Here is a 21,727-nt window from a genome sequence, read left to right as displayed (position 1 = left end):
TCTTTTAGATTTAAAGACTTGTTATATGGACGATAATGCACCTAATATACTAATATACACCAGACTAACTGTTGCTTGCTGCTATAGACCCCCTTCAGCTAATAAGGAAGCCTTATCTATACTTTCAACTGCACTTGCAGATATTGTGCATCAGAAAGAAATTCTTCTTCTTGGTGATTTGAACTGGAATTGGTTGACAGATGTTTCAAGGGACCTTAAAGATTATTGTGATTCTGTAAATTTAACTCAAGTAATAAATGCTCCCACTCGTCCAAACACAAAGGACTCAAAAAAGTCCACATTAATAGATTTGATCTTAACTAATAATCCAGATAAATGCACACAAATAGGTATTTTTTCAAATGATATAAGTGACCATTGTGTTATTGGTATGATTAGAAATTGCAAACTTAAAAAGACAGTGCCACGAATTGTGGAGAAAAGGTATTTCAAATCATTTGATCAGCAAGCTTTTATCCATGATATTTTTCATTTTGATTGGAAAAAGGTTTGTTTAATTCCTGATGTTGAATTGGCGTGGTCATATTTTAAGGATTCATTCATGGGTATTTTAAACAAACATGCACCCCTGAGAAAGTTCAAAGTAAAGGGGAGGAATAATCTCTGGTTTTCTGATGCATTATCCACTCTCTTGCATAAACGGGATTTGGCCTGGGCAAGGGCAAGGAAATCTGGGCAAGAAAATTATTGGGTCAAATTTAGATATTTAAGAAATAAATGTACCACACAAATACGTAAAGCTAAGTCACAGTTCTACCTTGATGAGACAACGAGAAATTTAAAAAACCCAGCTAAATTATTAATTCAATGAAAACAGTACAAAATTCTTCATTCTCAGCTTTTCCTAAACTTTTAAATGTTAATAATGTGCAAATTACTGATAAAAAAGATCTAGTTGAATTTTTTAATAATCATTTTGCCTCTGCTGGACTCCTTTTTAAGTCAGTGCTAGAACATCTTTCATCTCCAGGGTTATTTTGTCCCCAATGCTTGGGGTTCAAACCTTTTTACTTTTGAGCCAATCTCAAGGGAGAAGGTCTTATTCGCATTGCGAAATATAAATTGTAAAAAGTCAGCTGGGCCTGATGGGCTTGACCCTTTCCTTTTGAAACTTGTGGCTAACATTATTGTTGAACCAATAACTTATATTTTTAATTTATCTTTGGAACAAAATATTATACCCCAATCTTGGAAGACAGCGTATGTAACACCACTTTTTAAAAATGGGGACCCAACTATTATGGACAATTATCGTCCTATCACAAAACTCTCAGTATTAGCTAAAATTTTTGAGTCTTTGGTTAGTGATCAGTTAAAGGATTTCTTAACAGTAAATAATATACTTATTCCTTTTCAATCAGGTTTTAGGAAAGGGCATAGCACCATCACAGCAGCCACTAAGGTAGTTGATGATATTGTTAGTGCTATTGACTGTAAAGAATCTTGTGCAGCATTATTTGTTGATCTTTCGAAAGCCTTTGACACGGTTGATCACACCATTTTGTTAAAATGTCTGTCTAAAATTGGGTTGTCTGTTAATGCTATTGAATGGTTTAAGAATTATCTGTCTAGTAGATATCAGTGTGTCACTTGTGAAGGCATTATGTCAGGGGAGGCAGAATTAATAGCTGGAGTCCCTCAAGGTTCCATATTAGGGCCTCTGTTGTTTACGATCTACATAAATGATATTTGTATAAATATAGATGCAGCTGTACATCTCTATGCGGATGATACTATCATATACAGTACTGCTAGATCTCCATATGAGGCATTAAAGAAATTGCAGGATGCTTTCATAATTCTACAAAAAAATCTATTTAAATTAAAATTGGTACTAAATTCTAAAAAGACTAAATTTATGTTATTTACTCACTCTAGTAAGGTACAGGATTTGCCTCAAATTGTTACTCTATATGACCAGGAAATTGAAAAAGTGTCATGTTATAATTACTTGGGTTTTATATTAGATGAAAAGCTCTCATTTAAACCCCATGTAGATAACTTGGTAAAAAAGATGAGAGTTAAATTAAGTTTTTATTACAGAAATAAGGCTTGTTTTAATTTAAAAGTAAGAAAGGAACTTGTTGCTGCTACTTTTTTGTCTGTTGTAGACTATGGAGATATTCTTTATATGCATGCAGCAAAGTCTGTATTACGCTCACTGGATTCGGTTTACCATTCTGCCCTACGCTTTGTCATTAAGGCTGAGTATTCTACACATCACTGTAGTTTATATAGTTTATCAGGTTGGCCTCCACTCTCAATTCGTAGACAGCATCACTGGCTTATCTTTATTTATAAGGCAGTGATAGGATTATTGCCCTCTTATTTATCAGTTTTCTCTTTTGTAGAAAACAGTAGGTACAATCTTAGGTCTAAAAACAGCATTCTTTTTACTATACCTGTTGTAAAATCTGAATTTGGTAAAATTGCTTTCCGTTACAATGCCCCTTCAACTTGGAATGCTTTGCAGAAACAGTTGAAGTTAAGAACTTTTATTACACTTAATGATTTTAAATCTTATATCACAGAAACCTTCAGCTATAAGTGTGATTGTATATAGGTTACTGTTTTGTTTTTGTTTTTGCCTGTGGCTTTTTATACTGCTTGTTGAATGATGTCTTGGTTATTATGTTATATTTTGTTTGTTGTTGTATTTAATTTGTTTTTGTTAGGTGTTGTGGTATGGTTTTTGTAGTGTTGCTATGTAATGTGGTATGTTTTGTTTGTTGTTGATGAGGTTTCTTTTTTTTTTTTTTTCAAAATTTATTTTATCTAAATTTTAAGTGTTGCCTTTCTTGGCCAGGGATCATTTGCAAAAGAGACTATAGTCTCAATATGACCTCCCCTGGTTAAATAAAGGAATAAATAAAACACACTGATTTCACTGGCCATATAAACTCACTACATGTGCTTTTGTTGGTGTGTGTGGCACCTCTTGTTCATGCTTAATATTCCTAGTACTCTGTTTAGATGTAGCCAAGTCTTCATTTTTAATATAGTATATAGCATTATGAGATCAAAACATAGTAAAAACATTATAGTTGTATAATATTATTACCATTTGACATACCTACATTCTATTTTTTTATTTCTCTTTTTTAAAATGTAATTTATTCCTGTGATGACAAAGCTGAATTTTCAGCAGTCATTACTCCAGTCTGCAATGTCAGATGATCCTTCAGAAATCATTCTAATATGCTGATGTGGTGCTCAGGAAACTTATTATTATCATTGTTGAAAACAGTTGTCTTGCTTAATATGTTTTTGTGGAAACCGTGCTACATTTTTTTTCAGGATTCTTTGATGAATATAAAGTCAAAAAGAACAGCATTTATTTGAAGCACTTAAACAATTTAATAAATAAAAGTATGAAATCCTTAAAATATAATTTAAAAATAATAAAACATACTCTATTCTAATATTTAACTCTTTAATATATTTAATCTGTTAACTCTTTAATATATTTTCAAACAAAATAAGTATTAACTATAATTTATTATTATTATTATTATTAACTGTGGAGATTTAAATAATGGGGTGATTACAGAACCCATATCTTTTTCTCTGATGATAATTATATATACTGTATATATTCCAACATGATCTCACATAATTCCGTGTAATGACCACGGACTTAATTAACCCCGAATCTGTGGTGGCATCACGGAATCGCAGACCGTGATGGGCTCACAGAAGGCATCAGCCGTGGTCCATGCACGGATTCACTGGTTCAACACCAGCGCTGCATCGGACCACGTAAAAAGAGCGACTCCGATGCAGTTATATTTTGTATATAAATTTATACTTTCACTGGAGTACCTGACCCCACCCCTACCCTAAACCTACCCAGTTCTGAACAATAATAATGACGATAAATTCCCCAGTATCGCGTCGGCATATTGATGCTAAGGGTTTCCTATTTAAAGTGTTGAACCAGTGGATCCGTGCGTGGTTCACGGCTGATGCCTGTCACTGGTATCACTTCTGTAAGCCCATCACGGAATTTTCGGCGATTCCGTGATGCCACCACAGAATCGGGGGTTAATTAAGTCCGTGGTCATTACACGGAATTCTGTGTCTTTTCTGTTCTAGTTTGTATTTCCACAGCGTGAAGGTAAGGTTGTCCGAATTTATAAAAGAACGTTTTAAAATCATCCCAGTCTACTGGCATTTGTTATGATATCTGCTTTGAACATTACAATGCACATGGTAAATTTCATTAACTCTACAATAAGTAAATCCATTTTACCAGCTAATTGCTCTTCAACAGTGATGCTATAGAGCTACCACACAAACAGAAGTTCAGAGACAAAATTCTAAAGATGGCTGCAAACTTGTTTTGCATAAGGTCTAAAACTGTTTATTTTCTTGGGTGAAACTCCAAAGGTGGTGTAGTTGGCTATATATATATATTTAATTAATCTACATCTAACTGCAACTTTAACCACCTCCACCCTTTCCCACACACAGAAGGCCAGATGATGTCTCCACATTTCAGATCGATGCTGAGGGAAACAAGAAGATAGCTTTAAACTTCCACCAGATCAGTACCTTTCCTTTAAAAATATTAATTATTGTCAACTTGAGACAAACTAATGAGTCTCTAAGGACGACGATGCCAGACATACAGTCTACCACATCATGCTTAAGTGGAGTCCAATGTGCTGGTGATCAGAGATACTCATCTGGTCATGAGGTGACTGGACACCATATATCAATGGCAGGTTTTGGTCTTTGGAGGGACTGAGATCATAGGTTTGTGACAGGGGCAGTAAAATTACATGACATCTCCTCCCACATCTTCACCGTTTTATATTATGAAAGAACATTTAATGAATATTACAACATGTGAATGGTCTGCTATGAGACAGACTAGACTCCAGAGATCAGAGGCTTGGCTGTAATGTGGCAGTTATTCAGCAGGGAATAATGCAGTAATCCAGACCATTAAAATACCTTTCTTAGAAGGAATAATGTCACTCCAGAAGATTTAGCTTGGTTTTGATCTGAAATGTATTTAATGAAAGGTCAGTTAGTGCACAGAATCTCTTTAAACCAGTCTTGAGCTAGCCATTTGGGACTATCGATCAGTTCAGTAATGTGTACACTGTAAAAAGCACCGCCGTTAAATTAACTATATGTTAAAGCCGATAGCGAAATAAAAGCAGACCTCAGGTGGCACACAAGTCATCCACCATTGCTCGCTCATTCATTACACAACTATTCAGCCAAAACCCACCTTCAAATCGCAACCAAAGCAGAGCGGTGAAAATTAAACCCATGTTGCATGATACATTACATGGTCTGAAGCATCATCGATCATGAAGATGAAAAGCAAGAGAACATTTCCATGCTTGTCGGAGAACCAGAGATACATCTTTTCATGGCACGGTAATTGGCCGTCTGAGATAGGCAGAGTGCAACGGGATATAAATGGTTTCTTTGATGGCTCCTCAAATGGTAATCCAGCATCTGACTTCCCCCTCTGGTCGAGTTAATACTCGCCATTTTTCACTTCTCCAAACACCCTGACGTGTAGAAGAAAATGTTCGCCTATACTGTGACGTAAGTGATCCCAAACAACTCGATTTGAGAACTGTTATAGAACATTCGTGTGAACATGAAACGAATCTGCAATGGCAGTTCAAACTCTTTCAAAATGGTTTCATATAGTTCAGTTGAAATATAGACAAAAGTTAAACATTTTAGTACAAGCAGTATTGCTGCTGTGAGACAGCTGTGAATGTAAAAAGTCTATATTTCTACTAAAATACTAAAGATGGGATTCTTGAAGTTTCCTTTCAGGAATTTTATTCTTTTAATGAGACTTTTTATTATAATATGAGGTCAGTTGTACTGTATGACCAACACGTTCTCACTCCCAACTCGTCACGTATTGATGCTTGGTCAGGACCCCTTGGCGTCGCTTTTTGATGCTCAAGGTACCCCTTTAGCGTCATATTTTCGACATGCAGGGTCCTCCATTGTTTTCACTTGTCTTAATTTATTGGTTTGCATGTATTTGTAAAATAGAGACATAATTTTATATAAATTTATACTTTCACTGGAGCACCTAACCCACTCCTACCCTAAACCTACCCATTCTGAACAATATAAAACACGTAGCAGGCAAACAAAATTACAGTCACAGGTATTTATTGCAAAAACTGACCATAAACAAGCACTATAAAAGCATTACAAAGAAATCGTGTTGCATTCTAAGTCTTCTGATATTGCAATAATGGCAATATTATTACCCAATATATAATTTAATCATGACGATAAAATTCCCAGTACCTTTCGGGTCGGCATATTGACGCCAAGGTTTTCTTGTTTAAAGCAATGGAGGACCCTGCACATCGAAAAATGATACTAAAGTGGTACCCTATGCGTTAAAAAGTGACACCAAAGGGTCCTGATCAAGTGTCAATATGTGACAAGTTGGGAGTGAGAATGTGTTGGTATGACCCAGGCATTTTGATTTTTAGAAATAACTAATTCAATTTTTATTTTTATTTCAAAGCACTTGTCCATATCACTGTATGTACTTATTGTTATGACCCAATGGTTTGTCCTGTTATTTCTCCATTGTGTTGGGAATGTTATCAGAAACATTATCAGATTGGCTCCTGCATGCTGATTGTTACTGTCTCCTGTTTGGTGCACAGTGCTTTAAAAATCACAACATCATGGCATCATTCCTCAGCAGCCATCTTGCATTCCAATCAGTTTGATTTGTATAGAGTTTGTGTTAATGTTTATATTTATTAAATGAGAATTAGAGACTGTGAGTATAGTCTGTTTGTTTTGTGTATTATATATTTTATATTTTTGTGTATATATATTTTATTTATATATTATATATTTCATGCAAAAATATGAAAAAAAGGCAAGGTCAGTAAGTAAAATATCAGATAATTAATTTTTCAAAGGCTAGGTTAGCGCAGCTAGTGAATGTCAGGTGGTGCAAAAAAATAAAAATATATTTAAAAAGAATAAAATATGCACACTCATATGCATTATACTGTATATGCTCATATGCATTGTATCAATTAAAAGATAATGATTACAACATATGTTAGAGTCTTTAAATCTCTTGAAAATGCAAAATCAACGTGAATACAGTGTGTACATGTCTAAGAAAGATTTTTTTAGATTTATTTATTTTTTTTCCATGGACACTCTTTTTGTCATTGACCCATAAACCCGCAACATTGACAGCCTACACACACACTTATCTATTGAGAACAAAGTTCTTCATACCCAGGTAGGTACATTTCTATCACATAGTCTGCAGACTACTGTTACTCTGCAGTTTCTGTCCTATGAATTCATTCATGTCCCATGTACACATGCACGCACACACACAGGCACACAAACTCGCACCTTAATCTTGCTAGTCACTCTCTTCCTCAAGGAAACTTGTCATACTCTGAAATGCTTGAAGTTCCCATAAGGACAGTGGAGTGAATCTTGCCGATGCTATCACATGCCTCTATCATCATCCTTTAGCTCAGGGCCAGCACCGTGTCCCCTGGGACTGTGTCGCTGGAGCATATCAGTTATAATGAGGGGCCCCTGAACCCATCAAAACTCATTTAGTGAGCAGACTGACACATACCTCCACAATCTTATATTTTGACACAAGCCGTTGCAGTCACCTGAATTTCCTTAAGGTCCTGAGGGACGAATGTATTCCAATTTTAGTAGCCTTTAATAAAACGAATAGTAATATGTCTAATTCAGTGTTTCCCAATACCACTCCTAGACCAATCCAAAACAAAGTCCACATTTGATACAAACTGAAGAGCTGAATTTGGTATACTAAAACTGAAACCAAATCCTGATATACATAGAGCTAAAAAATATATATATATATTTATGCAGACCTGTAGGATGATTCCCAGAGCAGTAAATTCAAGTGATTCAATGAGAAACTTGTTTGCAACCAAGACTAGATTGAATTTACAACGAAAATATAAAGTTGATAAATTACTGATTCATTCAGAATGTCTTTTTTTCAATCGTTGTTAACTTAAAATACTTATGTTTATATTTAGTCATTTAGCAGATGCTTTTATCCAAAGTGACTTACAAATGAGGACAATTGTAATCAAAACCAACAAAAGAGCAACAACATGCAAGTGCTATGACAAGTCTTGGTTAGCCTAACGCAGTACATGTAGCAAGATTTATTTTTATTTTTTTAAAGAAACAAGTAGATAGAATAGAAAAAAGAAAGCTAGTGTTAGTTTTTCAAGAAAAGCTAGAAGTTAGAGAATAAATATGCAATTGATAGAGGGTCAAGTGTGTGTGTTTTTTTAAATAAAAAGAAGACAGATAGATAAAATAGAATTAAAATACAGAGTGCTAGAGTTAGAGGGTCAAATAAAGATGGAAGAGATGTGTTTTTAGCCGTTTCTTGAAGATGGCTAAGGATTCAGCTGCTCGGATTGAGTTGGGCAGGTCATTCCACCAGGTGGGAACAGTTAATGAAAAAGTCTGTGAAAGTGATTTAGTTCATCTGATAAGCACTCATTGGCACAGTTATAAACACAACAACATTCTTCTTCCATGGGGGGATTTGGCGTCACAATCGTTAAAGAATGCAGCAGAATTCAAACAATCTCATGACAACATTTTGTATGCCTTATGCATTAGCAGAGGTGGGTAGAGTACCCACAAACTGTACTCAAGTAAAAGTAAAAGTAATAGTCTGAATAGTTACTTGAGTAAGAGTAAAAAAGTACCGGATAAAAAAACTACTCAAGTAGTTAGTTACTAGTTACTTTGGATCATATACTGCATATAGTATACTTTTATTTAGATAAATAGATATTTAGATAAAATTTTATATACATACAGTGAGGAAAATAAGTATTTGAACACCCTGCTGTTTTGCAAGTTCTCCCACTTAGAAATCATGGAGGGGTCTGAAATTGTCATCGTAGGTGCATGTCCACTGTGAGAGACATAATCTAAAAAAAAAAATCCAGAAATCACAATGTATGATTTTTTAACTATTTATTTGTATGATACAGCTGCAAATAAGTATTTGAACACCTGAGAAAATCAATGTTAATATTTGGTACAGTAGCCTTTGTTTGCAATTACAGAGGTCAAACGTGTCCTGTAGTTTTTCACCAGGTTTGCACACACTGCAGGAGGGATTTTGGCCCACTCCTCCACACAGATCTTCTCTAGATCAGTCAGGTTTCTGGCCTGTCGCTGAGAAACACGGAGTTTGAGCTCCCTCCAAAGATTCTCTATTGGGTTTAGGTCTGGAGACTGGCTAGGCCACGCCAGAACCTTGATATGCTTCTTACGGAGCCACTCCTTGGTTATCCTGGCTGTGTGCTTGGTCATTGTCATGTTGGAAGACCCAGCCTCGACCCATCTTCAATGCTCTAACTGAGGGAAGGAGGTTGTTCCCCAAAATCTCGCAATACATGGCCCCGGTCATCCTCTCCTTAATACAGTGCAGTCGCCCTGTCCCATGTGCAGAAAAACACCCCAAAGCATGATGCTACCACCCCATGCTTCACAGTAGGGATGGTGTTCTTGGGATGGTACTCATCATTCTTCTTCCTCCAAACACGTTTAGTGGAATTATGACCAAAAGTTCTATTTTGGTCTCATCTGACCACATGACTTTCTCCCATGACTCCTCTGGATCATCCAAATGGTCATTGGCAAACTTAAGTCGGGCCTGGACATGTGCTGGTTTAAGCAGGGGAACCTTCCGTGCCATGCATGATTTCAAACCATGACGTCTTAGTGTATTACCAACAGTAACCTTGGAAACGGTGGTCCCAGCTCTTTTCAGGTCATTGACCAGCTCCTCCCGTGTAGTTCTGGGCTGATTTCTCACCTTTCTTAGGATCATTGAGACCCCACGAGGTGAGATCTTGCATGGAGTCCCAGTCCGAGGGAGACTGACAGTCATGTTTAGCTTCTTCCATTTTCTAATGATTGCTCCAACAGTGGACCTTTTTTCACCAAGCTGCTTGGCAATTTCCACGTAGCCCTTTCCAGCCTTGTGGAGGTGTACAATTTTGTCTCTAATGTCCTTGGACAGCTCTTTGGTCTTGGCCATGTTAGTAGTTGGATTCTTACTGATTGTATGGGGTGGACAGGTGTCTTTATGCAGCTAACGACCTCAAACAGGTGCATCTAATTTAGGATAATAAATGGAGTGGAGGTGGACATTTTAAAGGCAGACTAACAGGTCTTTGAGTGTCAGAATTCTAGCTGATAGACAGGTGTTCAAATACTTATTTGCAGCTGTATCATACAAATAAATAGTTAAAAAATCATACATTGTGATTTCTGGATTTTTTTTTTTAGATTATGTCTCTCACAGTGGACATGCACCTACGATGACAATTTCAGACCCCTCCATGATTTCTAAGTGGGAGAACTTGCAAAATAGCAGGGTGTTCAAATACTTATTTTCCTCACTGTATATATATATATATATATATATATATACACACACACACACAGCCGTTCAAAATACTTTTAATGTTTTTTTTAATGTAATTTATTTCAGTGATGCAAATCAGAATTTTTATCAGCCTGATTTATTATCAATGCTGTTCTTTTTTAGCTTTCTATTCATAAAAGAACCCTGAACAAAATGTCACAGGTTCCAAAAAATATTAAGCAGCAAAACTGTTCCCTGTTGAAAAAACAGCATATGCTGGTATGGTATGTTTTGAAGCATGGGATGCTGGTTTGAGCTGATTTAAGCTGGTCCTTAGCTGGTCATGTGCTGGTCCTAAGATGGTCCGACCAGCTCAAGACCAGCACATGATCAGCATAAACCAGCATCCCAGCTTCAAAACATACCTAACCAGCATATGCTGTTTTTTTGTTTTTGTTTTTTTCAACAACACTGGTAATAAATCAATATATTTGAATGATTTCTGCAGGATCATATGACTCTGAAAACTGGAGTAACAGCTGATAAAAATTCAGATTTGCATCACTGAATTAAATAAAATTATTTTAAAGTATATTAATTATGTATAATAAATGTATATATGTATATAACCTCTGACACGGAGAAGAGTGAAAACTCCTCACATGACTGCTACCGAACATCTGAACATAACGAAACAAATGCACATTGACGGATCTTCTTCCGTCTGTTCTGCAAAATGTAAACAAATATAGCCTTTATTTCTGAAAGCGTAAATATTGTGAAAATATCAATATTAATTGTCTCCAGGCAAGGCATTCCTCCTGGAACTAACACGGGTTTGGCGGGTGTTTATTTCATACTCTGTGACTCTGCTTATTTAATGAATAAATTATACATTGTATTTAATGTGTAAGGTACATGTACAACAAACTGGCAATGCCATAGTGGTATCGTGTACTGCAATCGAATCTATACCTGTGGAACCGACAGCACACGTGGTGTTCATCTAATAAAGGTCTTCATAGCTAGCAAACCATAGCCTTTGCTTTCAACTGACTGTTGATCCAAAGCCACGTCTTCAACGCTCTTCCGCTTCAGACGACTCAGCGCGTGCGGCAGGGAACTGAACGAATCATTCAAACTGATTCGCGAACCGATTCACTGGTCTGCCAACTGGTTTGATCAAGCCTTCGAACAGAATTGACTCAAAAGAATGAATTATTCGCGAACGGGCATCGCTCATTGCCCAGAAAAAAAAGTAGACGGCGCGCTTGGAATAAATTGAAGGATTTTTAACTTGTATTAAGATAAAGTAACGAGAGGAGCGTCGCCCACAGTAACGAAGTAAAAGTACCGTTTTTACACTAAAAATGTACTTGAGTAAGAGTAAAAGTACCCATTTTTAAATATACTCTAAAAGTATTAGTTACCAAAAAAATGTACTCAAGTAAATGTAAAGAAGTAAATGTAACTCGTTACTACCCACCTCTGTGCATTAGATAGTCAGCCAACGGTCCGTGGGCATAAAGTCTGAGGCTTAAAATAGGTTCTTTTTATGCTGGATGTGAATCCAAATTTTTTTCTGCATAATATTTGTATATTATATTTTCTGCACTCTTTCTTCCTGATAAAAATGTGGATTTAAAAAAAAAACAAAAAAACAATTAGCTTTGTACACAATGCAAAGGCTGTGAACAAAGCTAATTAAACATCAGCTCAAGCCAAGCCAACTTCAGCAGATGAAAAATAAAGGAATGCTCCCCATTTCTTTACACCATTCATCAGTTGAGATGTAAGTAAACTACTGGTGGCAGGTCACCATTGACCATACTGTAAACAAACAACAAATGTTATGCAGTCACAGTTTATGCCCGCAGCTACAAATGTGTAAAACATGCTTGACTGAATTAAGTAATCACTTTGATTTCATTTTTCTGACATGCAACTTCATTGCATCTGTTAATAAATGAAAAGAAATGAATTTGTCATACTAAAGTGTCACACACCATTACACACATATCATTTCAACTTCTGCTGAGGCAAATTATAACACTAGAGAATTGTGACTGTACATAAATAGTTCAAGATGAACAGACTCACAGTTCAAATTATTAGTATTCTAGACATTTTAATTAACATAACAAATCCAGTGAAACGTGCACCTATGAACTGCACAAGCACCTGTCGAAGTGGACTGATTGTTTTTTTTAATTTTTATTTAACCGATTAATTTATTTATATAGAATAATAATATGTACTCTAATTCCTTCCTTGAAATATGGGAAAGGTCTTAAAAGAGAAAGATACAAGTCATGCACATATTCAGAACTCTTTAATGTGTTTAGGGAGTGTCTTTTTCTATTTTTCATGTTTAAGGCAGCTGAGTACAAACAGTTTTCTTTATTCAATACTAGTGCTCTGTTTTATTTGAGATAAAAAGTTTACCTTTGTAAATGGACAAAATAAAGAAAAATAAAGAATTCACAAATACTTTATCAGTATTACACAGCATGCCTGACTGCTTTTCTGAAGTATGCACATAAAATCTTTTCAAGTATGAAAGCAACCATTTTCAAATATTGCTTATTCAGAGATTAATAAATGAAAAGGGATAATGAAACTGTTGAAAAATGTATCTATGAATTCCTTCACCCTTCTGTTTATCTTTTCTCTCAGCTAAACACAAATTTTACTTCAATTATTCTGATTAGGAAACATGATTTAATATATGTAAAATATATATTTCAAGAGATATAGAAAGTTGGTGCGTCATATGTTTACGTCATATGTTTGTGTTGTGATACAGCAATGGAGTCTATAGTACCTAGAGAAAGCGATAAATTAGCATTATTATTTATTTCAATGACAGCTGCTTGACTGACATATGCAGCCTGCATCATGCAAGCGTGTGCATGGTTGCTTAAAGTGCACACAAAAGTCCTCAGTAACAACATACCACTTCTTCTGCATAGCTAACAATGGAGAGAAAAGAAAAGAAAAAATGCTACCAAATGCTACCCAACCTTGACTTTACAGTATATGCTACACCAACAAATATAAAGTGCAGTTACTTTATTCAGGCAATCTATCACAAACTGGGTCTGAATAACCAAATTTTACAGACATTTCATTTGATTGAAGGAACTTCAAATTTTGTGACAAACTTGTGCATTTCATCGGCAAAGGTCTCAAAGGGACTGTCCTGTTAATGTTCCTCTCTTTCTCCCCATCTCTTGCTGCTGATGGCATTCTTGCTGACGGCTGTTTGAAATAAATATGCTTTTAATGTAAAACCTGGTAGTGAAAAGTTATATTGTAGTGCACAGTAGGTAAGAGAGCTTGGCAGACAATAAACACAGGAGACACCAAATCTGCACTTACTCTGCAAACAGGTCTGCAGACTTGCAGCAAAATGGAGCGACCATCATTCATAAATATATTTAGCTAATTTGAATCAATTAGCAAATTGATGCTTTGTGCTATCAATAACATCATATTATTTTGCTTCATTTAACATATTTATATTATGTTTAAGTTAAGGTAAGGTAAAAATGTTTTTAATCCTAAGGGAAAAGACAGACCACTCACATGAAACTAACAAACACATATAATAATTCCAATAAACAGACCAAAATAAATATAAGCATTAAGCATAAGCACCAAGTCAGTAAAGTCTATTGGACATGAAACCCACAAAACTTATTTGCAGTAAATCCATTCAGCAGAATTGCAAAGAATCACAACCAATAGGTGACATTTTAGTCTCACAGACATTCTGGTTTACGAACCTCCAACATCGTAACCGGAAACTATGAATAATGAATCAGACCCTTATTAGGCATTGATGCAGTATCTCCTTATCTGTAATAATTAGCACTTAGCGGGATGCTAACCCCAGATTGTTAGCATTTCCCACTGAGACAGCACTTCTCCATGGCGCTTGATAAATCATAGCCATTTTATCTGCATTTTTGGTAGATATTTTTAGCAGATTTAGAAATATTTCTTTCTCACCCTGTTATAAAGACAATAAATAAATAAATAAATAAATAATTAAAAAAATTGAGACGAAAGTGGCTGACAGCAGAGGTCAGAATCGATCTGTCGCTGTTTATGTTTGCTCTTTCAAGGTCTTTTGACAAACAGAGGTGCTCCAAAGGGAGATAAAAAAAAAAAACACTCTCTTTTCTCCTAAGAGGAGAGAACGATTGTGCAATAAGAGGAAACAAAAAATGTTTAGTGGAGAACAAGAGGTCAGTTAGAGAAGAATGGAGGGTTTTTAGAGTTGCTTTTACCTCTTCTTGACCTAAAAGTGTCAGTAAGAAAAAAAGTCGTAGCTGCTATGTGATGTCTTGAAGTATTGTTTTTTTTTTTTTTTTTCGTTTCTTATTAGCTATACATGTCACTAGTCTTCTTGGGGTAAAATCAAATAAAAATCTAATAAAATAAAATAAAAATACTATCATATATATTCTCAGTACAAAAAAGAAAAGAAATAACAATTACTAAGCCACTCAATAAACAAAAATGACTCAGCAGTGATGAAGACTGTGATGCATAGGCTAAAATAAATAATAAGCAGCACAACTGGCTTCTTGACCCATCATTAAACAGCCCTTGAAGTTTGTACTTGTGTCATCAGAAAATGGAGTCCATTAATGTCAATAAACCATTCTACAGAATGATATAACTCCTTGTGTTTGCCAGAATAATAATAAATATAGGCAATCATAACGTCTCATAAGTATGGAGCCCTTTAAGGGACATGGTGGTGGGAAAAATTCAAGGTGAGTGGAAAAAATTTGGGGTGGGAGTAAAAAATATTTTTCAAATATTTTGCGTTCTCTAGCAAAGATGTTTGCGTTCTCTCGCAAAACCATTTGAGTTCGGACAAACTCTTCCTGTTTACTTTACAGCTTGCAGTGGTTACAGCTCGTATGTTCACAATGGAGCGGTTCATAGTGTTTTATTTTGAACTTGGACTCAAATAAATTAATACATCAGTGTATTTAGTTCAAGGCACAGTTTTGGGACATAATAAAACGCTTAATGTGGCTTAATGTTTTGAAACAGTGACATTGGAGGACCAAATTCAATAATAATAAAAGCTGATAAAATGATTAGGCTAATATTAATAACCTTATTAATAATATTACTAAGCAGAATAGCCCAGAATATGAACACAATGCCCTGCACGTAAGCTTTTTTTATCCCCATAAAACGTTTAAGGTAGGCTAATGACTGAAAACAGTGATTTTAAAATACCAAATCCATTGCATTCATATTCTGGGTTATTGTGCTTTATTAATAGTAATATTATTAATAAGGTTATTAATATAAGTCTAAAAATTTTATTAGTATTTATTATTATCGAATTTGGTCCTAATGTCACTGTTTTAATACATTAAGCCACATTAAAGCGTTTTAGAATGTCCCAAAACTGTGCCTTGAACTAACCACTGACTGTATTTCTTTATACTTGAGTCCAAGTTCAAAATAAAAACTTTATGAACCGCTCCATTGTGAACATACGAGCTGTATAAACCTTTCATTAACCTAACCTTATTAATAATATTACTATTAATAAAGCAGAATATGAACGCAATGCCCTGCACTTTGAGCCTTTTCTTCCCCATAGAAAACGAATTTAGTCCTCCAATGTCACTGTTTTAAAACATTGAGCCACATTAAGCGTTTTAGAATGTCCCAAAATCATGCCTTGAAATAAGCACTAACTGTATTACTTTATTGTGTCCAAGTTCAAAATAAAACTCTATGAACCGCTCCATTGTGAACATACCAGCTGTAACCACTGCAAGCTGTAAAGTAAACAGGAAGAGTTTGTCCGAACGCAAAAGTTTTGCGAGAGAACACAAAGTTTCTCGAGGGAACGCAAAACATTTGAAAAAATTTTTCCTCCCACCCTGAATTTTTCCCACCACCATGTCCCTTAAAGGGCTTCGTACATAAGAGTCTGACACAGATCATGTCTGAGTTGGCTAATATATTATGAACACGAAGAATGAACAGCACTGAGAATAATTCATGAGTGAGGACATACTGTAAGTTAATGACAGTTTTATACTCTCTGTGTCTGATGTTTATGTCTGCCCAATGCCTTGATCTGAGCGAAGGCCATTACTTCCTGTTACTGTTATGGTGAATTATCACTCATTTTTGTCTCACATTAGTTCAGTTTTGAATAGTTTTTTTTTTTTTTTTTTTGTGATCAACTTTTTCTTTTCTTTAAATCAACAAAACAACATCCATTCAAACAAACAACAGGGAGGGGGCAGCAACAGACACACCATCAAAAATTTCACAATCTGAAAGAAAAAAACAACTTTATATGGTCTTTCCTTTATATAGTCAAAAATGTTGGAAGAAAAACATAGTTTTGAATAGTTTTAAAGTAATATCAAGAAAGTGATATAAAAAAATATATATATTTTTTAATATATATATATATAACTTCATGTCTGAAATCAAATTGGAAACATTAATAGAGGTGAAATCATTATCAAAGCTGTTTTAATTTTTATCATATTTTTTTTTTCCCAACAGTTTTGCCACTAATGTTTATTATTATTATTAAATAGTCTACTTGGTTATGTGACCACAGTGTCAGTGAAAAGCTTGAGATATATGAGACATGCAGAAAAAATAAGGTTAATATCCATTGTAAACAGAGTAATTGTAAAGTGTCAAATTATGGAAAAAACATTGTAAATATTATTTAAAGTGTGTATTTTATGTGTAATGTGTATATTTGGCATACAAAAAAAAAAAAGAAAAGAAAAATACTAGCTATGAAATTAGCCATAGCGATAAAGGCCAGACCATTTATTCTATTTTGCTTAAAATTTCACTTCACCAAAAGGATAAATAAGATATGCTGCATGGAATGTGGTTCAGCAAAATGGCAAAAATGATGTAAATACACTGTTCAGCGTTGTTAGACGAAATTAACTAAACACTAGAGTGTAAAGTGTTTTTTTTTCAATAGGCATAATAATAATAAATAAAATTCAAAATATTAAAACAATCAAGGTTAATGCTAATTCAAAATATTAATAAATACTATAAGATTATATAAATAATAACACGTTAGCAGATGTTATGACAACAGCAGTTTTACATATTAAAAAACATACAATGTAAACAAGAGCTTGCAAACATCACATTCAGCAAGAGTAGTTTGTGGTCTGTGGACAAAATACACACAAGCACACACTCACATGCACATTTCATGAAGCTTGCAGCAACAGTGGAAATTTCTGGCAGGTTATGTCCACCTGGAGCTCAATATGCCTTTGCAATGTTTTGATGGTGTTACAAAAACACGTTTTTGCAAATTTAAAGTAGTTTCTAGTTTTTATTCCCAAAGTGATCTGTTAGTATTTCATATAACTTCGGGAGACTTGTTACAGTACATAATAAACAAGTCATATGGACTACTTTTAAGGTGCCTTTGTAGGGCTTGTCTTGTCACTATGAATTTTGGCTGTATGGAAAATATCTAAATAGTGTTTTTCAGACAGAATAACATGCAGCATACTAGTTTGAAACACCATGATGGTAAGTACATAATTTTCATTTTTGGTTAAACTATTCCCTTATTATAATATGAAGATTACTCCAAATAAATACTCATCTAAGAAAGTCAAGTCAGCTCTAAAGAGCTGTAAAACAAGCCAATTAAACTGTAACAGCAACAAAAGTCTAATTTTCTGAAGAAATGGGTCATTTCCTCTTTCAAATCAGTGTGTTGGTAAGAAATCATGTAGCAACACTGCAGTTTTCTTTGCAAACTTTGAGAATTTCATCCAATTTAAATGTCTTTTTCTCATTAGTTAACTGCACCACACAGACCAGTTAGTCACAATAAATGCAAATCGTCTTAATGAGCTTGTGATTTTTCATTTCAGAAATAATTTTCCCTGAAAAGAGAGGCTATGCTTGCATCCTAAAATATTTATACAACTCGTCGCTCTGTTAAAACATCCTAACATGATCTGTTTCATGACTGCTTGACAGCCTGGCTCAACAAAATGAAATTCACATTTGCAAGTCCATTTGTTCCATCAACACTGTGTCACTTTAAATTTTCAGCCCTCTATTTGAATGGAGCTGACTGTACACTCACACCTCATCCACAAAAGACTTTGTCGCTGACGCAGTATTGCTCACCATGGTGATCTCCCTGGTAGCAGTGTTGTAGAGGATTTAACCTGTTGGAAGCCTCTTAGAGAGCTGTCAGAGGAAGAAGCCTCCAGGCAAAAGTTACAGCAGACCTAAATGAATTACACGTGATAAGAATTTACAGGATTGATTGCTGTAAAATATAAAATCCAACCTGTTTTATGAAACGGTCCACCCAAAACTTAAAATAATTTTTGCATGCTCGTTGTTACAAATGTGTTTGACATTCTTTCTTCTATGGAACAAAAGCAGAGAAATTGTGAAGAATGTATCAGTCTGTTATGGAAGGAGACTCACACAGAAGGTTAGAATCAATTGTGGATGTTTATGGCAATAAACCAGGCCAACTGGGAAGCGAGTGAGCCTGACCGATCTGTGACAGTACCTCCGTGATAGGCTACCAAGACCATGGGTATATAGCCCCTCCCTCAAAATCTTCTTGGTGAAATTACGAACCTTAACAGCCTGGAAGGAGTCTGGAGGGCGCTCAGGAGGAGCGGGCTCAGGCGAGCGCTCAGGAGGAGCAGACTCTGGAGATGCGGGCACTTGAGGGTGCTCTGGAGGAGCTGGAACTGGAGGGTGCCCTGGAGGAGCGGAGCTGATGGCCACAGAAGACTCAGGAGACGAAGGAGGCTCAGGAGACGTTGGGGAGCTGGACGGGACCAGTGGAGACGAGGGAGACTCTGGGGTGAGGATAGGTGCAGAGAACTCTGGGGGTAATGCCAGTGAGCTGGCAGGCTTGACTTCGCCGAAGACAGCGTTTCTGGGCTGAAGATTATGGTAGAACTTCTGGAAATTTGGGAATCGGCTGACGGGATGGATGGCTGGTTAGACTGCGGAGCGGCCGTTGTGTTTGGGCTGGATTCTGGAGCTGGCGTGGCCTCCATTTCACCTACTTGGTACGATGATCCTGCAATCCATAATGCAAAAGTAAGGTATTGCGCCAATGACCAGCTGGGATCTCCTAGTGGCATCACGATCTGCATTTCCTCATCCAAGCCAACCCTGAATCCCTCCATTAATGTGAGGTCGCTGCAGATGGCTTGGTGACAGGTGTCTATAAACTCCTCCACATAGTCCTCTAGACACCTGCCATCCTGGAAGATAAAAACAGTACCTCCTCCAGAAAGTCCATCCTCCTTCCTGGGGCCCACATTAATGGAAGCTAACTTCATCCTTGTTTTGTGGTCAGGTCTTCTGTTATCGAAGGAGACTCACACAGAAGGTTAGAATTAATTGTGGATGTTTATTTATGGCAATAGAGGCTGAATGCAATGGATGAGTTCACGGGTTAATCGGGGTTTGTAATACGGATTCTTGCTCTTACAGGAGTCCGTGGAATAACTGGCGGCTGGATGGATGACAGCACACACTGGAGTATATGACGGAGCTGGTCACTTGGAGACAAAGGAAGAGACGGACGTTGGAGCGGCTCACAGGAGGTAAGTACATGAGGAAGATAAGGATATCAATATTTTGCCTAGTGTAGCATGAAGAGTCCACTTCGTACAAACGAGACCAGACACTGGAGTGGTGTGAGGTGTGTGCTTATGTAGCAGCCTTGATTACGGTGCTCATGAGGTGCAGGTGTGATCAATGAGAAATCAGGTGAGGGTGTGCACCAACAGAGTTCAATGGAACTTACCAACATAATTAACTAACAATGCTTTTGGGAAACACACCCCTGAATGGTTCGTTCACAAACCAGGCGGCTATTAAACTCACTAACTCAATAAGTGATCACAGTTAACAGCATATGGATTAGAATATTACCATTGAATGTTAATATTTTTCACACAATGCTTGGAACAAGTTGTATGGACCACTTTATGATGCTCTTGCAACCTTGAAGGCACCTGTCCTCATCCATCGTAATTACATTGGAAAATTCCACATTTGTCAAAAATTGATTTTGTGTTTAGAGAAAGAAAGAAAGAAAGAAAGAAAGAAAGAAAAAGAAAATGATACAGGTTTAGAATGACATGAGAATGGGCAAATAATGACAGAATTGTAATTTTTGGGTGAATTATTTAATCTTGAAACTTTAACCTTTACCTGAAGTCACATACTGTTATATGCAACCCAGGCTCACTAGAAATATGTGACTTTGCCTACTTTTTTTACAAAACCTGAGATACGTTATTCTGGGTACATTAATCTGGCCTTTTCAGGTGACACACCCAAAAGAGGTACTACAAGCGATATCATTTATTTTTATTTATTTATTTTTTTTACATTGTTCAGCTTTTTAGTATACAATTGAACTAAATTAGTAAGAGTGTGAAGAGTGTTTTTTCCCTAATGGCCAATAAATAAATAAATAAAAACAGAAAATATACAAATAAAAAATCAAAGCTAATGCTAATTCAGAATATTAATAAATACTATAACAATGCACATTTCTTTTCTCCATTGCAGATGCAGGTTTATTAAACTCAGTGCCATTAAATACCAAGTTCAATTTGCTCAAAAATGTAAATGTGGTTGTGGATATGTTTTATTATATTTGTCATTATTCATATTACGGCAGTTCAGAAATGTCTGTGATTAGTGCCAAAAGTGTAAGGTTCTGTCACGTTCGAAAAATAACGTATCCCTTACACTAAACTCTACCCTAAATCTAACTGATAGTGTTAACAAAAACAGTGAGATAAAAATGATTTTGTAACCAGGTGAGCTTCCAAGCAAGTTTACTATATCAGAAGAGCCATGCATATGCAGCTGGTAATGTGATGCAAACTTCAAAATTGATTATTTTACAAATCATGAGTTATGGTAAAAGTGTTCTGAGGTCATGGCATAGTATTATGCAAGGAATGTAATAAATGTTGTGCAAGGATGTAATAATAATAAAAAACATGAAACTAAATTATAATTTGCCCTAGTAATCATAATGTACTGTATGTGAAAAGGAATAAAAGTTGTCAGTGTTTTACTGCCTCTAGTGTTCATTTTAGCTGGACACTAGTCAATAATAGTTACATAGTTTTTGCAGAATTGTTGGGAGTCACTCATCTTCAATGAGTATGAGTTTCTTATACAGATAGGAGGTGTACTAGGACTGGTGCAATACCT

At 35.7% G+C, this 21,727-nt stretch overlaps 1 protein-coding gene across 2 annotated transcripts; it reads right to left on the bottom strand.

Annotated features, from left to right (window-relative positions):
* Positions 1 to 16,966: 16,966 nt before the first annotated feature.
* LOC131544958 (uncharacterized) lies at positions 16,967 to 20,199 on the bottom strand. Of its 2 annotated transcripts, none has more exons than XR_009272282.1 (3): positions 19,980 to 20,199; positions 18,950 to 19,849; positions 16,967 to 18,744 (listed from the first exon to the last, which is right to left on the bottom strand). XR_009272282.1 is itself a non-coding variant. In XM_058783513.1 (3 exons), the coding sequence occupies exons 1-3, from the start codon at positions 20,102 to 20,104 to the stop codon at positions 18,696 to 18,698; spliced, it is 915 nt and encodes a 304-aa protein (XP_058639496.1). In that variant the 5' UTR covers positions 20,105 to 20,199; the 3' UTR covers positions 16,967 to 18,695. The 2 variants fall into 2 exon arrangements, 1 of the variants encoding a protein (XP_058639496.1); XM_058783513.1 differs by having other exon boundaries at positions 19,109 to 19,849.
* Between the last annotated feature and the right edge of the window lie 1,528 nt (positions 20,200 to 21,727).

The sequence above is a fragment of the Onychostoma macrolepis genome, chromosome 01 (assembly GCF_012432095.1).
Source record: "Onychostoma macrolepis isolate SWU-2019 chromosome 01, ASM1243209v1, whole genome shotgun sequence".
Lineage (NCBI taxonomy): Eukaryota > Metazoa > Chordata > Actinopteri > Cypriniformes > Cyprinidae > Onychostoma > Onychostoma macrolepis.
Note: the sequence above shows the minus strand (reverse complement) of the source record. Positions and strands in the feature narration are given on the sequence as shown.